General features: G+C 46.7%; 1 protein-coding gene across 1 annotated transcript in view; it reads left to right on the top strand.

Annotated features, from left to right (window-relative positions):
* The window catches only part of LOC127915258 (voltage-dependent calcium channel gamma-7 subunit-like), a 35630-nt gene extending 11190 nt beyond the window's left edge, over positions 1 to 24440 (top strand). Inside the window, exons 2-6 of the mRNA XM_052494972.1 lie at positions 6790 to 6985; positions 7492 to 7578; positions 9907 to 10047; positions 16980 to 17125; positions 23978 to 24440. Coding sequence (XP_052350932.1) covers positions 6790 to 6985; positions 7492 to 7578; positions 9907 to 10047; positions 16980 to 17125; positions 23978 to 24433 — 1026 coding nt within the window. The 3' untranslated portion in view covers positions 24434 to 24440. The remainder of the gene's footprint in view (positions 1 to 6789; positions 6986 to 7491; positions 7579 to 9906; positions 10048 to 16979; positions 17126 to 23977) is intronic.
* The last annotated feature ends 643 nt before the right edge of the window (positions 24441 to 25083 follow it).

The following is a 25083-nucleotide window of genomic DNA, read 5'->3' as shown; positions in this document are numbered from 1 at the left end:
GGGAAAACATTGGGAAGAGGGTGAAAATGAAGATGTGAGGGAGACAGAAGTAAGGGGAAGACATGAAGAGAAGGAAAGAAACAGAGGGAAGGAGAAAGAAGGAAAGAAAGAAACAGAGGGAAGGAGAAAGAAGGAAAGAAACAGAGGGAAGGAAGGAGAAACAGAAGGAAAAGAAGAAAGAAACAGAGGGGAAGGGAGAAACAGAGGAAAGGAAAGAAACAGAGGGAAGGAGAAAGAAGGAAAGAAACAGAGGAAAGGAGAAAGAAGGAAAGAAACAGAGGGAAGGAGAAAGAAGGAAAGAAACAGAGGGAAGGAGAAAGGAAGAAACACAATGACATGTTGAAATAGAGGGAGACGGAGAGAATGAGAAGGATATCCAATTAGGAGGGAGACAGTCTCTGAGCAACACCATTTCATCAGTATGTTAAAGTAATTATCATCTAATAATCCACAACACCATTTCATCAGTATGTTAAAGTAATTATCACCTAATAATCCACAACACCATTTCATCAGTATGTTAAAGTAATTATCACTTAATAATCCACAACAGCAAATCAGTAGTATAAATAACATATGCGTGTAGAGTTTTGCTAGCTGTTTCCATAGTTATCCTCCGTTCACTGTCTGTCTGTCTTCCTTCCTGCCTTTGTATTTTTATCTGTTTCCCTCCGTTGAATCTGTCTCTCTCTCCACCCTATTCTTAATTCCCTTCTCCCAGCTCTTTAAGTCCCTCTCCGGCTGCCTGCCTCCATCCCTTCCAATCCTCCAATCCCTCGCTCAGAAAGCCAGGCTCCATTCACTCTTCCCTCTCCATTCATCCCTCCTTCCCTCTACTTTCATCCCTCCTTCCCTCTCCATTCATCCCTCCTTCCCTCTACTTTCATCCCTCCTTCCCTCTACTTTCATCCCTCCTTCCCTCTCCATTCATCCCTCCTTCCCTCTACTTTCATCCCTCCTTCCCTCTACTTTCATCCCTCCTTCCCTCTACTTTCATCCCTCCTTCCCTCTACATTCACCCCTCCTTCCCTCTCCATTCATCCCTCCTTCCCTCTACTTTCATCCCTCCTTCCCTCTACTTTCATCCCTCCTTTCCTCTACTTTCATCCCTCCTTCCCTCTACATTCATCCCTCCTTCCCTCTACATTCATCCCTCCTTCCCTCTACATTCATCCCTCCTTCCCTCTCCATTCATCCCACCTTCCCTCTACATTCATCCATCCTTCCCTCTCCATTCATCCCTCCTTCCCTCTCCATTCATCCCTCCTTCCCTCTACTTTCATCCCTCCTTCCCTCTCCATTCATCCCTCCTTCCCTCTACATTCATCCCTCCTTCCCTCTACTTTCATCCCTCCTTCCCTCTCCATTCATCCCTCCGTCCCTCTACATTCATCCCTCCTTCCCTCTCCATTCATCCCTCCTTCCCTCTACTTTCATCTCTTCTTCCCTCTACTTTCATCCCTCCTTCCCTCTCCATGCATCCCTCCTTCCCTCTACATTCATCCCTCCTTCCCTCTACATTCATCCCTCCTTCCCTCTCCATTCATCCCTCCTTCCCTCTACTTTCATCCCTCCTTCCCTCTCCATTCATCCCTCCTTCCCTCTACTTTCATCCCTCCTTCCCTCTACTTTCATCCCTCCTTCCCTCTCCATTCATCCCTCCGTCCCTCTACATTCATCCCTCCTTCCCTCTCCATTCATCCCTCCTTCCCTCTACATGCATCCCTCCTTCCCTCTACTTCATCCCTCCATCCCTCTCCATTCATCCCTCCTTCCCTCTACTTTCATCCCTCCTTCCCTCTACTTTCATCCCTCCTTCACTCTCCATTCATCCCTCCTTCCCTCTACTTTCATCCCTCCTTCACTCTCCATTCATCCCTCCTTCCCTCTACATTCATCCCTCCTTCCCTCTACTTCATCCCTCCATCCCTCTCCATTCATCCCTCCTTCCCTCTACTTTCATCCCTCCTTCCCTCTACTTCATCCCTCCATCCCTCTCCATTCATCCCTCCTTCCCTCTACTTTCATCCCTCCTTCCCTCTACTTTCATCCCTCCTTCACTCTCCATTCATCCCTCCTTCCCTCTACATTCATCCCTCCTTCCCTCTACTTTCATCCCTCCTTCCCTCTCCATTCGCTCCATTCACTGCACAATAAGCACATCCAAAATAAATGCCTTCTCTCCCAGCATGCTTTTCCAGTGGGATGTCACTCTGGGTAGAAGCTGCCCATAGCCACAGGTCTAGAATCAGCTTCCCCTCTCCACATCCTATCCTTAACCATTAGTGTGATCAATGAGAAACTGAACATAGACCGGAAGCTCATCTCCGACGAAGACAGTTATTCTGAAACAGCATTGAGGACCACTGACCAAATGACTCTTCAGGGTGATGTGAGGACAGAATGGACAACAGCAGTGTACAAGAGCAGTGGACAGGCTCCATTCACTCTTCCCTCTCCATTCATCCCTCCTCTCCTTCATCCCTCCGATTGTGTCGCAAATGGGTGATGAATGAACACACAGGATGAATTACCACACACACACCCAGCGTGCTGACTGGGGAGAGAGGATATGCAGTGCAGTGTTGGTCAGTCAACAAGCACTAAGGCCTGGAAAGTTCATGTCGGAATCACAATGGAACCTGTGTGTGTGCTTGTTGATGATCATTAACTTGGCCCTCATCATCTCTCTGCCGTTCGATCTTTTCTGCGATTGGTTCCCAAATGCATGTGTTGTAACTCCTCTTTAGCGACAAAATGACTTATTTGTGTGACCTTGCAAAAAAGCACATGTTAAATTTGCAGTTTCAATGTGAGATAGCTGTTTTCACATGTATTAAATTTAGTTCACATGTTAACGCCATCTTTTCACATGTGCCTCACAAAACTTTTACATGTGAAAATCTCACTTTCTCATGTGGAATCAAATGTAAAAATCGAACTTTCATTTGGTATGATACTGTAATTAAATAAAACGTCTCTCTCTTTCCTGCAGGTTTCCCTATAGTTGGTTACTTTACCCTGGCATTTGCTGTCACTGCCTTTTTTCAAGTGTTGGCACATTCCAGCATCATGTTACCCTGCATCCCACTGCTGGTTTGCCTCTGAAACTAAGCAGGGGCGTTTCTGGTTGGTCCCCAAATGGGAGCCCAGACGGGTGTAGCAAAAAGCCGGATTAGTGATTTAGCGAGATCTGTCAAAACCAGAATTTGTGCAATCTCGGAATTTCCGCCTCCAGAAAGAGAGCTTGAAAGAGAGCCTTATCATCAGATTCTTGTTCTTCACTATGGCTTGTCTCCTTGGAAAATCCACTTGACATCGGAGCCTGCATTGTTCGCCGTACTTTACAAAGGGAACACATTTTTGGACCTCAAATATATCGTTTAGATCATTCAGAAACTATGTGTATTGCTTAGAGATTGTCTTGCCACTGGAAATGTCCTGTACAATGTGGGCGATGCTGAACTATATGGCAAGGCAACGGTGTGTAAAGCCGGAAGAAGTCTGCCTCTCATTGAATATGTTTTTTTTATGCCTGTGTTGCATTCCCTGGCCATCAAGTTGTCCAAATAATCAAGGAGAACTTTTATAGAATGCAGGTACAATAGGCTGCGATCAGTTGAATGCCAGCGATGCTTTGCTAATCTCAAAATAATACATCTAGGCAACATGATAAAAATAATACATCGCCTAATTCATCCCCGGATTTTCCAAACATCATTGGTGCTCTAGATGGTCACATATCTCCCATTCAAACACCCTCTGGACCAGATGAAGGAGACTACGTGAATTGAAACAACTTTAACAGCATAAACAGACAGGTACTGTAGCCTAAACTTTCACCAAACCAAATCATTTTCACAAACAGTCATTGAATTCAATGATCTTCCTTCCTTCTTTCTTTTGTCAGATGATCTGACTCCCATGGGGTTACAACTAAACATTGAACAACATTGCTGCCAGTGTTGTCACGAGATGCACTCTATGAATTCAATACATTAGTATTCATTCTACATAGGCTATGGAATGGTCCTACCATTGCAATTGTGACATAGGTCACTACAATTGACATATTAGGCCAAAGCCTTGACACGTAATATCACCAGCGCTGCAATAACAGTGCTCTATAAAGTGAAAGCATTGTTCCTAATTAGCCATATGTGTAAACTAGGCCTATTAGATATTGGAACCATTTAACACTGTCTGCAACTTTCTGCCAGGCTCCCTCTCTGGCTTTTGTGGCAGCAGATGTATTACTTTTGGGAGAAATATCTGAACATATTTGTTGTGTTGTACAATTGTTTCTTGTTCTAGACTTCTGAAATATTGGGCTCTGTTTTTTGACTCCATATCTGTCATTTTTTCTGTCATCAAAATGAGGACCTTTTTGAAGGTCGCGTGCACGCGCCAGCTGGTCAACCAATCTGCACTTCACTTCAGCCGAATACCTTAAACGAAAAGCAGCGGTTCTGGAACTGTCACGCCCTGGTCTTAGTATTTTGTGTTTTCTTTATTATTTTGGTCAGGCCAGGGTGTGACATGGGTTTATTTATGTGATGTGTTTTGTCTTGGGTTTTTTGTAGGTATTGGGATTGTGTATTAGTAGGGTTATCTAGAAAAAAGTCTATGGTTGCCTGAAGTGGTTCTCAATCAGATGCAGGTGTTTATCGTTGTCTCTGATTGGGAACCATATTTAGGCAGCCATATTCTTTGAGTGTTTCGTGGGTGATTGTTCCTGTCTCTGTGTTAGTTTGCACCAGCATAGGCTGTTACGGTTTTTCACTGTGTTTGTTTTTTGTATTATGTTCATGTTTGAGTTTTTCCTTTATTAAAGAACATGAACACCAACTACGCCGCATTTTGGTCCGAGCCTTACTACACCTCTTCGTCAGAGGAGATAGAAGAAAACCGTGACAGAATCACCCACCACAACAGGACCAAGCGGCGTGGTGACAGGCAGCGGCAGGAGGAGTAGCGATCACAGGACTTCTGGACTTGGGAGGAGATTTTGGATGGAAAAGGACCCTGGGCACAGCCTGGAGAATGTCGCCGCTGATATGAGGAGGCAGCACGGCGAAGCGGATGGAAGCCCGAGAGTCAGCCCCAAAAATTTCTTGGGGGGGAAGCTCACAGGGAGTATGGCTACGCCAGTTAGGAGACCTGCGAAAAACTTCCTGTGCTTACCGGGGTACTAGAGAGACCGGGCAGGCACCGTGTTATGCTGTGGTGCGCACGGAGTCTCCAGTGCGGGTGCATAGCCCGGTGTGGTACATACCACGTCCGCGTATTGGCCGGGCTAGAGTAAGCATCGAGCCAAGTGTCATGAAGCCAGCTCTACGCATCTGGTCTCCAGTGCGTCTCCTTGGACCAGCTTACATGGCACCAACCTTGCGCTCGGTGTCTCCGGTTCGCCTGCATAGCCCAGTGCGAGTATTCAAACAGCTAAGGTTGGGCAGGCTCGGTGCTCAAGAGCTCCAGTGCGCCTGCACGGTCCGGTCTATCCAGTACCACCTCCACGCATCAGCCCTCTGGTGGCAGCTCCCCGCATCAGGCTTCCTGTGCGTGTCCTCGGCCCAGTACCACCAGTGCCAGCACCACGCACCAGGCCTTCAGTGCGCTTCACCTGTCCAGCGCTGCCAGAGCCTTCCTCCTCTCCAGCGCTGCCGGAGTCTCCCGCCTGTCTAGCGCTGTCAGAGCCTTCCTCCTCTCCAGCGCTGCTGGAGTCTCCCACCTGTTTAGCGCTGCCAGAGCCTTCCTCCTCTCCAGCGCTGCCGGAGTCTCCCGCCTGTTTAGCGCTGCCAGAGCCTTCCTCCTCTCCAGCGCTGCCGGAGTCTCCCGCCTGTTTAGCGCTGCCAGAGACTTCCTCCTCTCCAGCGCTGCCGGAGTCTCCTGCCTGTTCAGCGCTGCCAGAGCTGCCAGTCTGCATGGAGCAGCCAGAGCTGCCAGTCTGCATGGAGCAGCCAGAGCTGCCAGTCTGCATAGAGCAGCCAGTCTGCATGGAGCAGCCAGTCAGCCAGGATCTTCCAGATCCACCAGTCAGCCAGGATCTGCCGGAAACGCCAGTCAGCCAGGATCTGCCGGAACCGCCAGCCAGCCAGGATCTGCCAGAGCCAACTACCTGCCCGAGCTACCCCTCAGTCCCGAGCTGCCCCTCAGTCCGGAGCTGCCCCTCAGTCCAGTGGGGTCCTTGGTGAGGGTTACTAGGCCAAGGTCGGCGGCGAGGGTCGCCAATCAAAGGACGCGATGCAGGTGGACTAAGACTTTGTTGGAGTGGGAACCAAGAAATCCTGGACTTCCTCATCTGGTTAAGACAAGCCTGATATGTTCAGGAAATCCTGAATTTGTTAAACCATATTTCTGGAATACCCCTCAGATGTAGCTGGAAGTGGTAAAAAAATTAACTCGTAAAAAAAATGTCATGAGGGAAAACACCTGAAAAATGTACATGTGAAGCTCAACAAGTGTTTGAAAACCGTGTGTGTGGTATTCAAGCTACTGTAGCCCCTGACATGTTGTGTAGTGGTTAATATTACAAAGGGTGGTTTAGAAATAAACTCTTTCTCTCAGCATGACTTTTGAACGAGGTATCTGTCTCCCTCCCTCTCTCTTTCTCTCTCTCTGTAAATTAGTTTAATCTAAAAGTCTGACTTAAAATTAAGAGTTTTCTATCTCTCTCATTGCTTTGTCTCTCGCTCCTCTCTGAAGACTTCATGCAATAAGTCTGACTTATCCTTGCTCTCTCCTTCTCCCTCCCTCCACTCCCTCTCCTCCCGCTCTCCCTGTCTCTAGATGAGTTCGTGCAGTAGCAGAGCACTGACCATCCTGTCCACGGTGTTTGGGGCGTGTGGTCTGCTGCTGGTGGGCGTGGCTGTGTCTACAGACTACTGGCTGTTGATGGAGGAGGGCATTGTGCTGCAGCAGAACCAGAGCATGGAGGTCAAGATGGCCCTGCACTCTGGCCTCTGGAGGGTCTGCTTCGTGGCGGGTACATATGATCTCTGACCCTCAATAGCAGTGGTGAACTGACCAATATGCTCCGGATAGAATTAGCCATAGTCAATCTAGGATCAGTTCACTCCTTCTAAATCTGAACGTTAACCATTAGGGGAAAATGCAACACGGACCTTATATCAGTGCAACATCACAATCTCAATTTGATATACTATATTATTTTTTCATTAACGTACGCAGGGGTAGACTGGCCATCTGGCATTTTGGGAAATTGCCAGATGGGCTGGTCCATTTTTTTGCCTAACTTGTTTTCTTTGTGCAAAATTATAATTAACTGGCAAAACATGGGGGCCTCCAATAACAAAACGGGCCGGTGTGGGGGGCTCATAGAAACAAATGGTCCATTGTGTTAGAAATGGTAGGACAGATTTTTGGTCCCAGTCCACCCCTGTATGTATGTATGTATGTATCTGCCTCCCTCTCTCTTTCTCATGCAAGCCTCAATTTTATACACTCCTCTTTCTTTCCCTTCTCTCTCAGGGACAGAGAACGGGAGATGTGTGGCGTCAGAGTATTTCACTGAGCCAGAGATAGAGATCACCACAGAGAATACTGCTAATATTCTGAGTGAGTATACTGTACCCTACACTTACAGCTTTACACTGCACACTCAGCATAGAGCTCACCAACTTGTAGCTCTAAAAAACGGAAATGAGTTACTTCTGGTTTGTTCAGCTCGTTGGCCAAAGCCTATGGGGAAATGAATTGGGGTTTTGGATAAACAGAGAAAAAAATCAGTTCTAGGGTTAACACAGGTTTAGGAGATCTTATACATTTTGTTCTATGAGATAATAGCAGTCAGTTAACATGGCATGTATTCATTGTTATGAAGCAGCTTTGTAATTTATGTGTTTGTTATGATTACATACAGTTGAAGTCGGACGTTTACATACACTTAGGTTGGAGTCATTGAAATTAATTTTTCAACCACTCCACTAATTTCTTGTGAACAAACTATAGTTCTGGAAAGTCGGTTAGGACAACTACCTTGTAGATGACACAAGTCAATTTTCCAACAATTGTTTCTAAACAGATTATTTCACTTATAATTCACTCATAAATTCCAGTTTACATACACTAAATTGACTATGCCTTTAAACAGCTTGAAAAATTCCAGAAAATTATGTCATGGCTTTAGAAGCTTCTGATAGGCTAATTGACATAATTTGTGTCAATTGAAAGTATACCTGTGGATGTATTTCAAGAACTACCTTCAGACAGTGCATCTTTGCTTCACATCATGGGAAAATCAAAAGAAATCAGCTAAGACCTCAGGAAAACAATTGTATACATCCACAAGTATGGTTCATCCTTGGAAGCAATTTCCAAACGCCTGAAGGTACCACGTTCATCTGTACAAACAATAGTACGCAAGTATAAACATCATGGGACCACGCAGCCGCCATACCGCTCAGGAAGGAGACTCGTTCTGTCTCCTAGAGATGAATGTACTTTAGTGCGAAAAGTGTGAATGAATCCCAGAACAACAGCAAAGGACCTTGTGAAGATGCTGGAGGAAACGGGTACAAAAGTATCTATATCCACAGTAAAACGAGTCCTATATCGACATAACCTGAAAGGCCGCTCAGCAAGGAAGAAGCCACTGCTCCAAAACCAGCAAAAAAAAGCCATACTACGGTTTGCAACTGCATATGGGGACAAAGATTATACCTTTTGGAGAAATGTCCTCTTGTCTGATGAAACAAAAATAGAACTGTTTGGCCATAATGACCATCGTTATATTTGGAGGAAAAAGGGGGATGCTTGCAAGCCAAAGAACACCATCCCAACCGTGAAGCACGGGGGTGGCAGCATCATGTTGTTGGGGTGCGTTGCTGCAGGAGGGACTGGTGCACTTCACAAAATAGATGGCATCATGAGAGAGGAAAATTATGTGGATAAATTGAAGCAACTTCTCAAGACATTGTCAGGAAGTTAAAGCTTGGTCGCAAATTGGTCTTCCAAATGGACAATGACCTCAAGCATATTTCCAAAGTTGTGGCAAAATGGCTTAAGGACAACAAAGTCAACGTATTGGAGTGGCCACCACAAAGCCCTGATCTCAATCCCATAGAAAATTTGAGTGCAGAACTGAAAAAGCGTGCATGAGCAAGGAGGCCTACAAACCTGACTCAGTTACACCAGCTCTGTCAGGAGGAATGTGCCAAAATTCACCCAACTTATTGTGGGAAGCCTGTGGAAGGCTATCCGAAACATTTGACCCAAGTTAACCAATTTAAAGGCAATGCTACCAAATACTAATTGAGTGTATGTGAAGTTCTGACCCACTGGGAATGTGAAGAAAGAAATCAAATCTGAAATGATTTATTCTCTCTACAATTATTCTGACATTTCACATTCTTAAAGTAAAGTGGTGATCCTAACTGACCTAAAACAGGGATTTTTGCTAGGGTCAAATGTCAGGAATTGTGAAACTGAGTTTCAATGGATTTGGCTAAGGTGTATGTAAACTTCCGACTTCAATTGTAAATGCTTAAAAACTCACAAAAAGTGACGTTAGCTGATAATTATCTCATAGAACAAAACGTGTAAGGTCTCCCTAAGCCTGTGTTTACAACATACCTTATTTTTTGGTGTTTATTCAAAACCTCTCCCAAACCCCAATTTCCCAATAGGCTTTGGCCAATGAGCCATGGCGAAGTTGATACCTACAAAAAGACGCCATTACTATTGCTCTCTATTATGGTTAGCGCATAACATTTTACCTCTAACACTGTGACCCTGTAGAGATGGTGCGGACGGCCACTCCGTTCCCCATGGTGTCTCTGCTATGACCTCTAACACTGTGACCCTGTAGAGATGGTGCGGACAGCCACTCCGTTCCCCATGGTGTCTCTGCTATGACCTCTAACCTCTAACACTGTGACCCTGTAGAGATGGTGCGGACGGCCACTCCGTTCCCCATGGTGTCTCTGCTCTTCGTCTTCACGGCCTTTGTCATCAGTAACATCGGACACATCCGGCCCCAGCGCACCATCCTTGCATTCATCTCCGGGATCTTCTTCATCCTCTCAGGTAAATAGGCCACTCCATCTGGCCTTTTATTATTACTGCCTTCATCCATCCTCTCAGGTAAATAGGCCACTCCATCTGGCCTTGATTATTACTGCCTTCATCCATCCTCTCAGGTAAATATGCCACTCCATCTGGCCTTGATTATTACTGCCTTCATCCATCCTCTCGGGTAAATAGGCCACTCCATTTGGCCTTGATTATTACTGCCTTCATCCATCCTCTCAGGTAAATAGGCCACTCCATCTGGCCTTGATTATTACTGCCTTCATCCATCCTCTCGGGTAGATAGGCCACTCCATCTGGCCTTGATTATTACTGCCTTCATCCATCCTCTCAGGTAAATAGGCCACTCCATCTGGCCTTGATTATTACTGCCTTCATCCATCCTCTCAGGTAAATAGGCCACTCCATCTGGCCTTGATTATTACTGCCTTCATCCATCCTCTCAGGTAAATAGGCCACTCCATTTGGCCTTGATTATTACTGCCTTCATCCATCCTCTCAGGTAAATAGGCCACTCCATCTGGCCTTGATTATTACTGCCTTCATCCATCCTCTCAGGTAAATAGGCCACTCCATCTGGCCTTGATTATTACTGCCTTCATCCATCCTCTCAGGTAAATAGGCCACTCCATTTGGCCTTGATTATTACTGCCTTCATCCATCCTCTCTGGTAAATAGGCCACTCCATCTGGCCTTGATTATTACTGCCTTCATCCATCCTCTCAGGTAAATAGGCCACTCCATTTGGCCTTGATTATTACTGCCTTCATCCATCCTCTCAGGTAAATAGGCCACTCCATTTGGCCTTGATTATTACTGCCTTCATCCATCCTCTCAGGTAAATAGGCCACTCCATTTGGCCTTGATTATTACTGCCTTCATCCATCCTCTCAGGTAAATAGGCCACTCCATCTGGCCTTGATTATTACTGCCTTCATCCATCCTCTCACGTAAATAGGCCACTCCATTTGGCCTTGATTATTACTGCCTTCATCCATCCTCTCAGGTAAATAGGCCACTCCATTTGGCCTTGATTATTACTGCCTTCATCCATCCTCTCAGGTAAATAGGCCACTCCATTTGGCCTTGATTATTACTGTATGTGTCCATATCCTCTGTCACTCCTAAATCATGTTAATTTGAACAAGGCTTATCTGTGTGTGATTCATATCTGGCCCCTTCTGTCTCCTTCCAACTGTGATTGATTATTGCTGTCTTCATCCTGTTTCAGCCTAGCCACTCCATCATTGCTCTATTTTTACTTTTGGATGTCTCCTGTACCACCTGAACAGGGTCTGACCATTATTACTGCAAATAATATCTCTGAATAAGGTCAAGTTGAGCAGAACAATCACTGGTGTCATCAGGAATTTCTGTTGACAAGGGTTCATTCTAAAAATGTGTCGACATACAGTACCAGTCAATAGTTTGGACACACCTACTCATTCCATGGTTTTTCTTTATTTTGACTATTTTCTACATTGTAGAATAATAAAGAAGACATCAAAAACTATGAACACATATGTAATCATATAGTAAACAAATCCAAATATATTTTATATTTCAGGTTCTTCAAAGTAGCCACCCTTTTGCCTTGACAGCTTTTCAGAATCTTGGTATTCTCTCAACCAGCTTCATGAGGTAGTCACCTGGAATGCCTTTCAATTAATAGGTGTGCCTTGTTAAAAGTTCATTTGTGGTATTTCTTCTTAATGCGTTTGAGCCAATCAGTTGTGTTGTGACAAGGTAGGGGTGGTATACAGAAGATAGCCCTATTTGGTAAATAGCAAGTCCATATTATGAAAGAACAGCTCAAATAAGCAAAGAGAAACTAGAGTCCATTATTACTTTAAGACATGAAGGTCAGTTAATCCGGAAAATCTCAAGAACTTTGAAAGTTTCTTCAAGTGCTGTTGCAAAAACCATTAAGCTCTATGATGAAATTGGCTCTCATGAGGACCGCCATATGAATGGAAGAGCCAGAGTTACCTCTGCTGCAGTTCATTAGAGTTAACTGCATCTCAGATTGCTGCCCAAAATGAATGCTTCACAGAATTTAAGTAACAGACACATCTCAACATCCACTGTTGTTAAGGGATTTTTGATCAATAATGACTAATTATGTATACATTTCAATCAGGACTGACTAATCAGAATACTATTATGTTACTGTATAGATGTATGAATGTTATTTTAATCCTAGTACTGAATATAATGTGTGTAATTATAATCAAGAATTAGAACAATGACTATCTGTTCCTTGGTAGAAATGAATGAACTTATTGTCGGACTGGCTAGAATGCTTATCTACACAGGAAGACCTTGGCTTGGTCATAAATTATCTATACTGGTGGGGGTCTATGTAGGAAGGCTTGAGAACTATACTGCCATTGTACCGGAGTGGAGGAGAGACGGGACAGTTCGAAACCTAATGACGTAATTTTCAGTTTATAACCTGTTGTAAATTGCATCATGTTCAGTACTCTCGATAATAAACGCTAGTGCTTGATTTTATGCAAATAAGTTTCTTACAAATACTTAGAAATGGGCTGAGTGTATTCATTTAATTGGGTATTAAACATATAGGAATTTAATTCCTCTAACAACTGTTCAGTGGAGTCTGCGTAAATCAGTCGTTCATGGCCGAATTGCTGCAGAGAAACCACATCAAAAGGACACCAATAATAAGAGACTTGCTTGGGCCAAGAAACATGAGCAAATGACATTAGACCAGTGGAAATCATCGGTTCTTTGGTCTGATGAGTCCAAATTAGAGATTTTTGGTTTCAACCACCATGTCTTTGTGAGAAGCAGAGTAGGTGAACGGATGATCTCCGCATGTGGGGTTCCCACCGTGAAGCATGGAGGAGGAGGTGTGGGGGTGCTTTGCTGGTGACACAGTCTGTGATTTATTTATAATTCAAGGCACACTTAACCAGCATGGCTACCACAGCATTCTGCAGCGATACGCCATCCAATCTGGTTTGCGCTTAGAGGACTATCATTTGTTTTTCAACAGGACAATGACCCAAAACACACCTCCAGGCTGTGTAAGGGCTATTTGACCATTAAAGAGAGTGATGGAGTGCTGCATCTAAAACCCCTGGCCCCCACAGTCACCCGACCACAACCCAATTGAGATGGTTTTGAACCGCACAGTGAAGGAAAAGCAGCCAACAAGTGCTCAGCATGTGGGAACTCCTTCAAGACTGTTGGAAAAGCATTCCAGGTGAAGATGGTTGAGAGAATGCCATGGGTGTGCAAACCTGTCATCAACGCAAAGGGTGTCTACTTTGAAGAATCTAAAACATATTTTGATATGTTAAACACTTTTTTTTGTTACTACATGATTCCATACGTGTTATTTTATAGTGTTGATGTCTTCACTACAGTCTAGAAATTTAGAAAATAGTACAAATTAACTTCTTAAGGCTACCCATCCCTTAAGCGGGATAATTGTCATCAGCAACCGTTGAATAGCATAGTGCCACAGTCAAATAATATTACCTAAAATATTTATATTCAGGAAATCACAAGTGCAATATTGCAAAACACAGCTTAGCCTTTTGTTAATCCACCTGTCGTGTCAGATTTTGAAATTATGCTTTACAGCGAAAGCAATCCAAGCGTTTGTGTAAGTTTATCGATCGCACGATAAACATTAAGTACACTTAGCATCAGGTAGCTCTGTCACGAATATCAGAAAAGCAATCAAATTAATCGTTTACCTTTGATCTTCGGATGTTTTCACTCACGAGACTCCCAGTTACACAACAAATGTTCCTTTTAGTTCTATAAAGATTATTTTTAGATCCAAAATACCTCCCTTTTGTTTGTTGCGTTATGTTCAGAAATCCACAGGAAATAGCGGTTAAGACAACGCAGAGGAAAATTCCAAATTCCATAGTTTCCATAATGTCCACAGAAAAATGGCAAACATTTTTTATAATCAATCCTCAGGTTGTTTTTAAAATATATAATCGATCATATATCAACCGCAAATGTCTTTCACAGTAGGAGAGGGGAAAACAATGGCTGTCCAAATTCTGTTGCGGGAGCAAAACTCATGTGAACGCTTGACGCAATGTTATCGTTCTGGCTAATTTTTTCAAAATAAAAGCCTGAAACTATGTCTGAAGACTGTTCACACCTTGAGGAAGCGATAGGGAAAGGAATCTGGTTCTGTTTTGATTTTCCTCAGGGTTTGGCCTGCAATATCAGTTCTGTTATAATAACAGACAATATTTTGACAGTTTTGGAAACTAGAGTGTTTTCTATCCCATACTAATAATAATATGCATATATTAGCAACTGAGACTGCCGAGCTGAGCTGGCCATTTTACAATGGGCACCTTTTCATCCAAGCTACTCAATACTGCCCCTGCAGCCATAGAAAGTTAAGAAAAATCCTAGAATGAGTAGGTGTGTCCAAACGTTTTGACTGGTAGTGTATTTTGTATTGTAAATCAGAGAAATATCTATCCTCTGTGAAGCTGTTTGGGGACTTTTCTGCTTTGCCCAGGAGGCAGCAGTGATGAAGGTGCTCCATATCCTCACTTGCTTTGGCAATGTTAACACTCGTTTCCCATGCCAATAATGCCCCTTGAATTGAATTGAATTGAATTGAGAGAGAGAGAGATGAGAAGATATCAAGAATGGCACTCAAAACATAACAATTCACCTATGATATGTTAGAAAAACCAGGTATATTAGGCCAAAAAGGCCAAAAAGCCAGGTGGTCAGGTATTCTGCCACTGTGTACTCTCTGTTTAAGGCGAAACATTATTCTAGTTCTCTGTTTTTTTGGTAATTCTTTCCAATGTGTCAAGTACTTATCTTTTTGTTTTCTCATGATTTGGTTGGGTCTAATTGTGTTGCTGTCATGGGCTCTGTGGGGTCTTTATGTGTGAACAGAGCCCCAGGACAAGCTTGCTCAGGGGACTCTTCTCCAGGTTCGTCTCTCTGTAGGTGATGGCTTTGTTATGGAAGGTTTGGGAATCACTTCCTTTTAGATGGTTGTAGAATTTAGCCGATCTTTTCTGGATTTGGATCATTAGTAGGTATTGGCCTAATTCTGCTCTGCATACATTATTTGGTGGTTTACGTTGTACACAGGGGATATGTTAGCAGAATTCTGCATGCAGAGTGTCAATCTGTTGTTTGTTCCATTTTGTGAATTCTTGGTTGGTGAGCGGACCCCAGACCTCACAACCATAAAAGGCAACGGGTTCTATAACTGATTCAAGTATTTTCAGCCAGATCCTAATTGGTATGTCGAATTTATTGTTCCTTTTGATGGCATAGAAGGCCCTTCTTGCCTTGTCTCTCAGCTCGTTCACAGCTTTGTGGAAGTTACCTGTGGTGCTGATGGTTAGGCCGAGGTATGTAACGTTTTTTATGTGCTCTAGGGCAACAGTGTCCAGATGGAATCTGTATTCATGGTCCTGGCAACTGGTCCTTTTTTGGAACACCATTATTTTTGTCTTACTGAGATTTACTGTCAGGGCCAAGGTCTGACAAAATCTGTGCAGAAGATCTAGGTGAAGATCTTCTGGATCATCCAAATGCTCTCTAGCAAACTTCAGCCGGGCCTGGACATGTATTGGCTTAAGCAGGGGGACACGTCTGGCACTGCAGGATTTGAGTCCCTGGTGGCGTAGTGTGTTACTGATGGTAGGCTTTGTTGCTTTGGTCCCAGCGCTCTGTAGGTCATTCACTAGGTCCCCCCGTGTGGTTCTGGGATTTTTGCTCACCGTTCTTGTGATCATTTTGACCCCACGGGGTGAGATCTTGCGTGGAGCCCAAGATCGAGGGAGATTATCAGTGGTCTTGTATGTCTTCCATTTCCTAATAATTGCTCCCACAGTTGATTTCTTCAAACCAAGCTGCTTACCTATTGCAGATTCAGTCTTCCCAGCCTGGTGCAGGTCTACAATTTTGTTTCTGGTGTCCTTTGACAGCTCTTTGGTCTTGGCCATAGTGGAGTTTGGAGTGTGACTGTTTGAGGTTGTGGACAGGTCTCTTTTATACTGATAACAAGTTCAAACAGGTGCCATTAATACAGGTAATGAGTGGAGGACAGAGGAGCCTCTTAAAGAAGAAGTTACAGGTCTGAGAGCCAGAAATCTTGCTTGTTTGTAGGTGACCAAATACTTATTTTCCACCATAATTTGCAAATAAATGAATACAAAATCCTACAATGTGATTTTCTGGATTTTTTTTCTTTCTCATTTTGTCTGTCATGGTTGAAGTGTACCTATGATGAAAATTACAGGCCTCTCTCATCTTTTAAGTGGGAGAACATGCACAATTGGGTGGCTGACTAAATCATTTTTGCCCCACTGTGTATATATATGTATATGTATATATATTGAAGAGGGTGGTTCTTAAGCTGCATCCCTGTCTCACCCCACAGCCTTGTGGAAAGAAATATGTGTGGGTTTTTTTCAATTTTAACCTTGTACTTGTTGTTTGTGTACATGGATTTTATAAAGTTTTATGTTTTTCCTCCTACATCACTTGCCAAATTTAGGCAAAAGCTTTTTTGAAATCAACTAAGCATGAGAAGACTTTGCCTTTGTTTTGGTTTGTTTGTTTGTCAAGTAGGGTGTACAGGGTGAATATGTGTGTCTTTCGTACAGTAATCTCTCTCTCTCACACACACTTTGCCCCTCAGAGTCCTCTCTCTCTTTTAGTGTCATTGTTAACGTTATGTCCCTTTCCCTTTCACCCTCTCTCTTCCTTGACTTTGTTGGTGTCAGTGGTAATGTCCCACCCCTCTGTCTGTCTCTCTATCTGTCTCAGGGTGTCAGTGGTAATGTCATGTTGCTCTCGCTCTCTCCTTCTCTCTCTTTCTCTCCCTCCCCCTTTCTCCCTCCCTCCTTCTCTTCCTCCCTCCGCCCCCCCTCTCTCTCTCCCTCCCTCTCCAGGCCTGAGTCTGGTGGTGGGGCTGGTGCTCTACATCTCCAGTATTAATGATGAGGTGATGAACAGACCGAGGGAGCCTGAACAGTTTTTCAACTACCGCTACGGCTGGTCGTTTGCCTTCGCAGCCTCCTCCTTCCTACTCAAGGAGGTCAGTGTGTGTGTGTGTGTGTGTGTGTGTGTGTGTGTGTGTGTGTGTGTGTGTGTGTGTGTGTGTGTGTGTGTGTGTGTGTGTGTGTGTGTGTGTGTGTGTGTGTGTGTGTGTGTGTGTGTGTGGTAGGGGGGAGGTGGTGGGGGGAGTTGAGGAGACGTCATTAGTGCCACTGCTGTGCTGCCTTGGGTGCCCAGCTGACCTATCCATCTTAAAGCCACAGTGTCGTGCCGGCTGAGGCAAACCTCCCTACAACACTCATCACACTCATTACACTGCAATATGCTGGGAAAGTACAGCTATAATTTAGGTCCTAGGGAGCCATGCATTTAAATCACCAAGACTTGCAAAGTTGCATGTTTACTTCATGGCTAAATTTGAGGCAGGAAGAAATCATGATGCCTCTGCAAAATAGTACTATTCTCTATACATTCTAAATCAGTCATTCTAAATGTAACTTCTCCACAGTATTATCTGTACTGGGCTGAGATGTTCTGTATGCAGGTGTTGAGGAAGAACCTGTACCTCTGGGTATTCCTGTGGCTGTCAGCCATCTTCTGTCCTGCGTGTGATAAGGGCTGATGAGACAGTGGGGAGTTCAGAGGAGCAACTCTTCTTTACCCCTGTCCTGTCAGAGTGGAGAGTTCAGAGGAGCAACTCTTCTTTACCCCCGTCCTGTCAGAGTGGAGAGTTCAGAGGAGCAACTCTTCTTTATCCCCGTCCTGTCAGAGGGGAGAGTTCAGAGGAGCAACTCTTCTTTATCCCCGTCCTGTCAGAGGGGAGAGTTCAGAGGAGCAACTCTTCTTTATCCCCGTCCTGTCAGAGTGGAGAGTTCAGAGGAGCACCTCTTATTTATCCCCGTCCTGTCAGAGTGGAGAGTTCAGAGGAGCAACTCTTCTTTACCCCCGTCCTGTCAGAGTGGAGCGTTCAGAGGAGCAACTCTTCTTTACCCCCGTCCTGTCAGAGTGGAGAGTTCAGAGGAGCAACTCTTCTTTATCCCCGTCCTGTCAGAGTGGAGAGTTCAGAGGAGCAACTCTTCTTTATCCCCGTCCTGTCAGAGTGGAGAGTTCAGAGGAGCACCTCTTATTTATCCCCGTCCTGTCAGAGTGGAGAGTTCAGAGGAGCAACTCTTCTTTACCCCCGTCCTGTCAGAGTGGAGAGTTCAGAGGAGCGACTCTTCTTTACCCCCGTCCTGTCAGAGTGGAGCGTTCAGAGGAGCAACTCTTCTTTACCCCCGTCCTGTCAGAGTGGAGAGTTCAGAGGAGCAACTCTTCTTTATCCCCGTCCTGTCAGAGTGGAGAGTTCAGAGGAGCACCTCTTCTTTACCCCCGTCCTGTCAGTGTGGAGAGTTCAGAGGAGCGACTCTTCTTTATCCCCGTCCTGTCAGAGTGGAGAGTTCAGAGGAGCAACTCTTCTTTACCCCCGTCCTGTCAGTGTGGAGAGTTCAGAGGAGCGACTCTTCTTTATCCCCGTCCTGTCAGAGTGGGGAGTTCAGAGGAGCAACTCTTCTTTACCCCCGTCCTGTCAGTGTGGAGAGTTCAGAGGAGCGACTCTTCTTTATCCCCGTCCTGTCAGAGTGGAGTGTTCAGAGGAGCAACTCTTCTTTACCCCCGTCCTGTCAGAGTGGAGAGTTCAGAGGAGCAACTCTTCTTTATCCCCGTCCTGTCAGAGTGGAGAGTTCAGAGGAGCAACTCTTCTTTATCCCCGTCCTGTCAGAGTGGAGAGTTCAGAGGAGCACCTCTTATTTATCCCCGTCCTGTCAGAGTGGAGAGTTCAGAGGAGCAACTCTTCTTTACCCCCGTCCTGTCAGTTCAGAGGAGCGACTCTTCTTTACCCCGTCCTGTCAGAGTGGAGCGTTCAGAGGAGCAACTCTTCTTTACCCCGTCCTGTCAGAGTGGAGAGTTCAGAGGAGCAACTCTTCTTTATCCCCGTCCTGTCAGAGTGGAGAGTTCAGAGGAGCACCTCTTCTTTACCCCGTCCTGTCAGTGTGGAGAGTTCAGAGGAGCGACTCTTCTTTATCCCGTCCTGTCAGAGTGGAGAGTTCAGAGGAGCAACTATTCTTTACCCCCGTCCTGTCAGAGTGGAGAGTTCAGAGGAGCGACTCTTCTTTATCCCCGTCCTGTCAGAGTGGGGAGTTCAGAGGAGCAACTCTTCTTTACCCCCGTCCTGTCAGTGTGGAGAGTTCAGAGGAGCGACTCTTCTTTATCCCCGTCCTGTCAGAGTGGAGCGTTCAGAGGAGCAACTCTTCTTTACCCCCGTCCTGTCAGAGTGGAGAGTTAAGAGGAGCAACTCTTCTTTACCCCCGTCCTGTCAGAGTGGAGCGTTCAGAGGAGCAACTCTTCTTTACCCCCGTCCTGTCAGAATGGAGCGTTCAGAGGAGCGACTCTTCTTTACCCCCGTCCTGTCAGAGTGGAGAGTTCAGAGGAGCGACTCTTCTTTATCCCCGTCCTGTCAGAGTGGAGAGTTCAGAGGAGCGACTCTTCTTTATCCCCGTCCTGTCAGAGGGAGAGTTCAGAGGAGCAACTCTTCTTTATCCCCGTCCTGTCAGAGTGGAGAGTTCAGAGGAGCACCTCTTATTTATCCCCGTCCTGTCAGAGTGGAGAGTTCAGAGGAGCAACTCTTCTTTACCCCGTCCTGTCAGAGTGGAGCGTTCAGAGGAGCAACTCTTCTTTACCCCGTCCTGTCAGAGTGGAGAGTTCAGAGGAGCAACTCTTCTTTATCCCCGTCCTGTCAGAGTGGAGAGTTCAGAGGAGCAACTCTTCTTTATCCCCGTCCTGTCAGAGTGGAGAGTTCAGAGGAGCACCTCTTATTTATCCCCGTCCTGTCAGAGTGGAGAGTTCAGAGGAGCAACTCTTCTTTACCCCGTCCTGTCAGAGTGGAGAGTTCAGAGGAGCGACTCTTCTTTACCCCCGTCCTGTCAGAGTGGAGCGTTCAGAGGAGCAACTCTTCTTTACCCCCGTCCTGTCAGAGTGGAGAGTTCAGAGGAGCAACTCTTCTTTATCCCCGTCCTGTCAGAGTGGAGAGTTCAGAGGAGCACCTCTTCTTTACCCCCGTCCTGTCAGTGTGGAGAGTTCAGAGGAGCGACTCTTCTTTATCCCCGTCCTGTCAGAGTGGAGAGTTCAGAGGAGCAACTATTCTTTACCCCCGTCCTGTCAGAGTGGAGAGTTCAGAGGAGCGACTCTTCTTTATCCCCGTCCTGTCAGAGTGGGGAGTTCAGAGGAGCAACTCTTCTTTACCCCCGTCCTGTCAGAGTGGAGAGTTCAGAGGAGCAACTCTTCTTTATCCCCGTCCTGTCAGAGTGGAGAGTTCAGAGGAGCAACTCTTCTTTATCCCCGTCCTGTCAGAGTGGAGAGTTCAGAGGAGCACCTCTTATTTATCCCCGTCCTGTCAGAGTGGAGAGTTCAGAGGAGCAACTCTTCTTTACCCCGTCCTGTCAGTTCAGAGGAGCGACCCTTCTTTACCCCCCGTCCTGTCAGAGTGGAGCGTTCAGAGGAGCAACTCTTCTTTACCCCCGTCCTGTCAGAGTGGAGAGTTCAGAGGAGCAACTCTTCTTTATCCCCGTCCTGTCAGAGTGGAGAGTTCAGAGCAGCAACTCTTCTTTATCCCCGTCCTGTCAGAGTGGAGAGTTCAGAGGAGCACCTCTTATTTATCCCCGTCCTGTCAGAGTGGAGAGTTCAGAGGAGCAACTCTTCTTTACCCCCCGTCCTGTCAGAGTGGAGAGTTCAGAGGAGCGACTCTTCTTTACCCCCCGTCCTGTCAGAGTGGAGCGTTCAGAGGAGCAACTCTTCTTTACCCCGTCCTGTCAGAGTGGAGAGTTCAGAGGAGCAACTCTTCTTTATCCCCGTCCTGTCAGAGTGGAGAGTTCAGAGGAGCACCTCTTCTTTACCCCCGTCCTGTCAGTGTGGAGAGTTCAGAGGAGAGTCCTGTCAGAGTGGAGAGTTCAGAGGAGCAACTATTCTTTACCCCGTCCTGTCAGAGTGGAAGTTCAGAGGAGCGACTCTTCTTTATCCCCGTCCTGTCAGAGTGGGGAGTTCAGAGGAGCAACTCTTCTTTACCCCCGTCCTGTCAGAGTGGAGAGTTCAGAGGAGCAACTCTTCTTTATCCCCGTCCTGTCAGAGTGGAGAGTTCAGAGGAGCAACTCTTCTTTATCCCCGTCCTGTCAGAGTGGAGAGTTCAGAGGAGCACCTCTTATTTATCCCCGTCCTGTCAGAGTGGAGAGTTCAGAGGAGCAACTCTTCTTTACCCCGTCCTGTCAGTTCAGAGTGGTCCTGTCAGCGAGCGTTCAGAGGAGCAACTCTTCTTTACCCCGTCCTGTCAGAGTGGAGAGTTCAGAGGAGCAACTCTTCTTTATCCCCGTCCTGTCAGAGTGGAGAGTTCAGAGGAGCACCTCTTCTTTACCCCCGTCCTGTCAGTGTGGAGTTTTCAGAGGAGCTCTTCTTTATCCCCGTCCTGTCAGAGTGGAGAGTTCAGAGGAGCAACTATTCTTTACCCCGTCCTGTCAGAGTGGAGAGTTCAGAGGAGCGACTCTTCTTTATCCCCGTCCTGTCAGAGGGGAGTTCAGAGGAGCAACTTTTCTTTACCCCCGTCCTGTCAGTGTGGAGAGTTCAGAGGAGCGACTCTTCTTTATCCCCGTCCTGTCAGAGTGGAGCGTTCAGAGGAGCAACTCTTCTTTACCCCGTCCTGTCAGAGTGGAGAGTTAGAGGAGCAACTCTTCTTTACCCCGTCCTGTCAGAGTGGAGCATTCAGAGGAGCAACTCTTCTTTACCCCGTCCTGTCAGAGTGGAGCGTTCAGAGGAGCGACTCTTCTTACCCCGTCCTGTCAGAGTGGAGAGTTCAGAGGAGCACTCTTCTTTATCCCCGTCCTGTCAGAGTGGAGAGTTCAGAGGAGCGACTCTTCTTTATCCCCGTCCTGTCAGAGTGGAGAGTTCAGAGGCGACTCTTCTTTATCCCCGTCCTGTCAGTGGAGTTCAGAGGAGTCTTCTTTAGAGGTCAGAGTGGAGCGTTCAGAGGAGCAACTCTTCTTTACCCCGTCCTGTCAGAGTGGAGAGTTCAGAGGAGCAACTCTTCTTTAGTCCTGTCAGAGTGGAGAGTTCAGAGGAGCAACTCTTCTTTATCCCCGTCCTGTCAGCAGAGGAGCTCTTATTTATCCCCGTCCTGTCAGAGTGGAGAGTTCAGAGGAGCAACTCTTCTTTACCCCGTCCTGTCAGAGTGGAGAGTTCAGAGGAGCGACTCTTCTTTACCCCGTCCTGTCAGAGTGGAGCGTTCAGAGGAGCAACTCTTCTTTACCCCGTCCTGTCAGAGTGGAGAGTTCAGAGGAGCAACTCTTCTTTATCCCCGTCCTGTCAGAGTGGAGAGTTCAGAGGAGCACCTCTTCTTTACCCCCGTCCTGTCAGTGTGGAGAGTTCAGAGGAGCGACTCTTCTTTATCCCCGTCCTGTCAGAGTGGAGAGTTCAGAGGAGCAACTATTCTTTACCCCCGTCCTGTCAGAGTGGAGAGTTCAGAGGAGCGACTCTTCTTTATCCCCGTCCTGTCAGAGTGGGGAGTTCAGAGGAGCAACTCTTCTTTACCCCCGTCCTGTCAGTGTGGAGAGTTCAGAGGAGCGACTCTTCTTTATCCCCGTCCTGTCAGAGTGGAGCGTTCAGAGGAGCAACTCTTCTTTACCCCGTCCTGTCAGAGTGGAGAGTTAAGAGGAGCAACTCTTCTTTACCCCCGTCCTGTCAGAGTGGAGCGTTCAGAGGAGCAACTCTTCTTTACCCCCGTCCTGTCAGAGTGGAGCGTTCAGAGGAGCGACTCTTCTTTACCCCCGTCCTGTCAGAGTGGAGAGTTCAGAGGAGCGACTCTTCTTTATCCCCGTCCTGTCAGAGTGGAGAGTTCAGAGGAGCGACTCTTCTTTATCCCCGTCCTGTCAGAGTGGAGAGTTCAGAGGAGCGACTCTTCTTTATCCCCGTCCTGTCAGAGTGGAGAGTTCAGAGGAGCGACTCTTCTTTATCCCCGTCCTGTCAGAGTGGAGAGTTCAGAGGAGCGACTCTTCTTTACCCTCGTCCTGTCAGAGTGGAGAGTTCAGAGGAGCAACTCTGTTTAAGTACAGTATAGTTCATCACTCCTAACTCAAATACAGTCTTTGTTTCAGTACTTGCTCTGTACATCTACACACTCTAGTTTAGTTCAAACATTCATGACAGTTCTAAGGCATAGCATATATGAAGAGTGGACTGTTGTTGTACTTTGCTGCAGAGAAGATAGGAGAACACTGCTGAATACACAATGAGCTCGTGAGGATTAGTATTCTGGGGATAGACTGGGGTGTCAGTGGGGATGTTGACATACTGTAGCAGTGCAGTTGTCTTCTCTCTCCCTCTCCGTGTGTGTGTTATGTGTGTGTGTGTGTTATGTGTGTTATGTGTGTGTGTGTGTGTTAGCGGTGCAGTGTTGTGTGATGTTCTCTACTCGTTTCACCCATCTCTCCCTCCATCCCCCACCCTGCCTCTCTCACATCGTTGGCATTACTGCACTAATGTGGTGCAATGGACAGCTCAGTGTACTCCTCCTCCTCCTGCTCCTCCTCCTGCTGCTCCTCTTCTTTCATCATCTTGCCTCTCTCTCTCTCTCTCTCTCTCTCTCTCTCTCTCTCTCTCTCTCTCTCTCTCTCTCTCTCTCTCTCTCTCTCTCTCTCTCTCTCTCTCTCTCTCTCTCTCTCTCTCTCTCTCTCTCTCTCTCTCTCTCTCTCTCTCTCTCTCTCTCTCTCTCTCTCTCTCACCTCCTCCCCACTAGATGTATCTACTTGTTCCCTTTTCTTTCAAACAGTTTGATCCCTGCAAAACTCTCCCTCTCTCTATCTCTCTCTCCTGTCAGGGGGCTGGGGTGATGTCAGTCTATCTGTTTATGAAGCGTTATGCTGAGGAGGAGATGTACCGCCCCCACCCAGCCCTCTACCGCCCCCGTCTGTCTGAGTGCAGCGACTACAGCGGCCAGTTCCTCCACCCTGAGACCTGGCCTCCTCCTAAGAGGGGCCGCAGTGACTCCCGGGCCTCCAGCGACATCTCCATCCAGATCAACCAGACCCCCCCGCAGCCCACCAAAAAAACCCTGCAGGGCAACCAAGGTGGGGGCATGGGGTCAAACATGGGCCCTGGGTCTGGGTCCTCCTCTGGAGCTAGCTACCAGCTGCCCCCACCATCTGGGGCCTACAACACCCACACACTCCAACACCAACACTCACACGGTAACTCCCAGGCCATGGCCATGCCCCCTTCCACTGGCCCCCCTCACTACCACACACACATGCACATGGGCGCCTCCCCCTGTTAGAGAGAGGGAGCGCAAGGGACAGGGACAGGGAGGAAGTACGTGTGGAGAGCAAGAAATATGGAGTAAGTGTGAAAAGGGAGCGGGAGAATGATTGAGGGATTAGTGTTAACATACATTTGGTATTAAAAACTGAGAGATGGGAAGAGAGAGAGAGAGAAAGAGAGAGACAGGGAGAGAGGGAGAGACAGGGAGAATGAGAGAGACAGGGAGAATGGGAGAGACAGGGAGAATGAGAGAGACAGGGATACAGGGAGAATGAGAGAGGGAGAGACAGGGAGAATGAGAGAGACAGGAAGAATGAGAGAGACAGGGAGAGAGACAGGGAGAAAGAGAGAGACAGGGAGAGAGAGAGAGACAGGGAGAAAGAGAGAGACAGGGAGAAAGAGAGAGACGGGGAGAAAGAGGGAGAAAGAGAGAGACAGGGAGAAAGAGAGAGAAAGAGAGAGACAGGGAGAAAGAGAGAGACAGGGAGAAAGAGAGAGACAGGGAGAGAGGGAGAGACAGGGAGAATGAGAGAGACAGGGAGAATGGGAGAGACAGGGAGAATGAGAGAGACAGGGATACAGGGAGAATGAGAGAGGGAGAGACAGGGAGAATGAGAGAGACAGGAAGAATGAGAGAGACAGGGAGAAAGAGAGAGACAGGGAGAG

The sequence above is a fragment of the Oncorhynchus keta genome, chromosome 34 (assembly GCF_023373465.1).
Source record: "Oncorhynchus keta strain PuntledgeMale-10-30-2019 chromosome 34, Oket_V2, whole genome shotgun sequence".
Lineage (NCBI taxonomy): Eukaryota > Metazoa > Chordata > Actinopteri > Salmoniformes > Salmonidae > Oncorhynchus > Oncorhynchus keta.
This window is presented reverse-complemented; position numbering and strand designations above follow the sequence as displayed.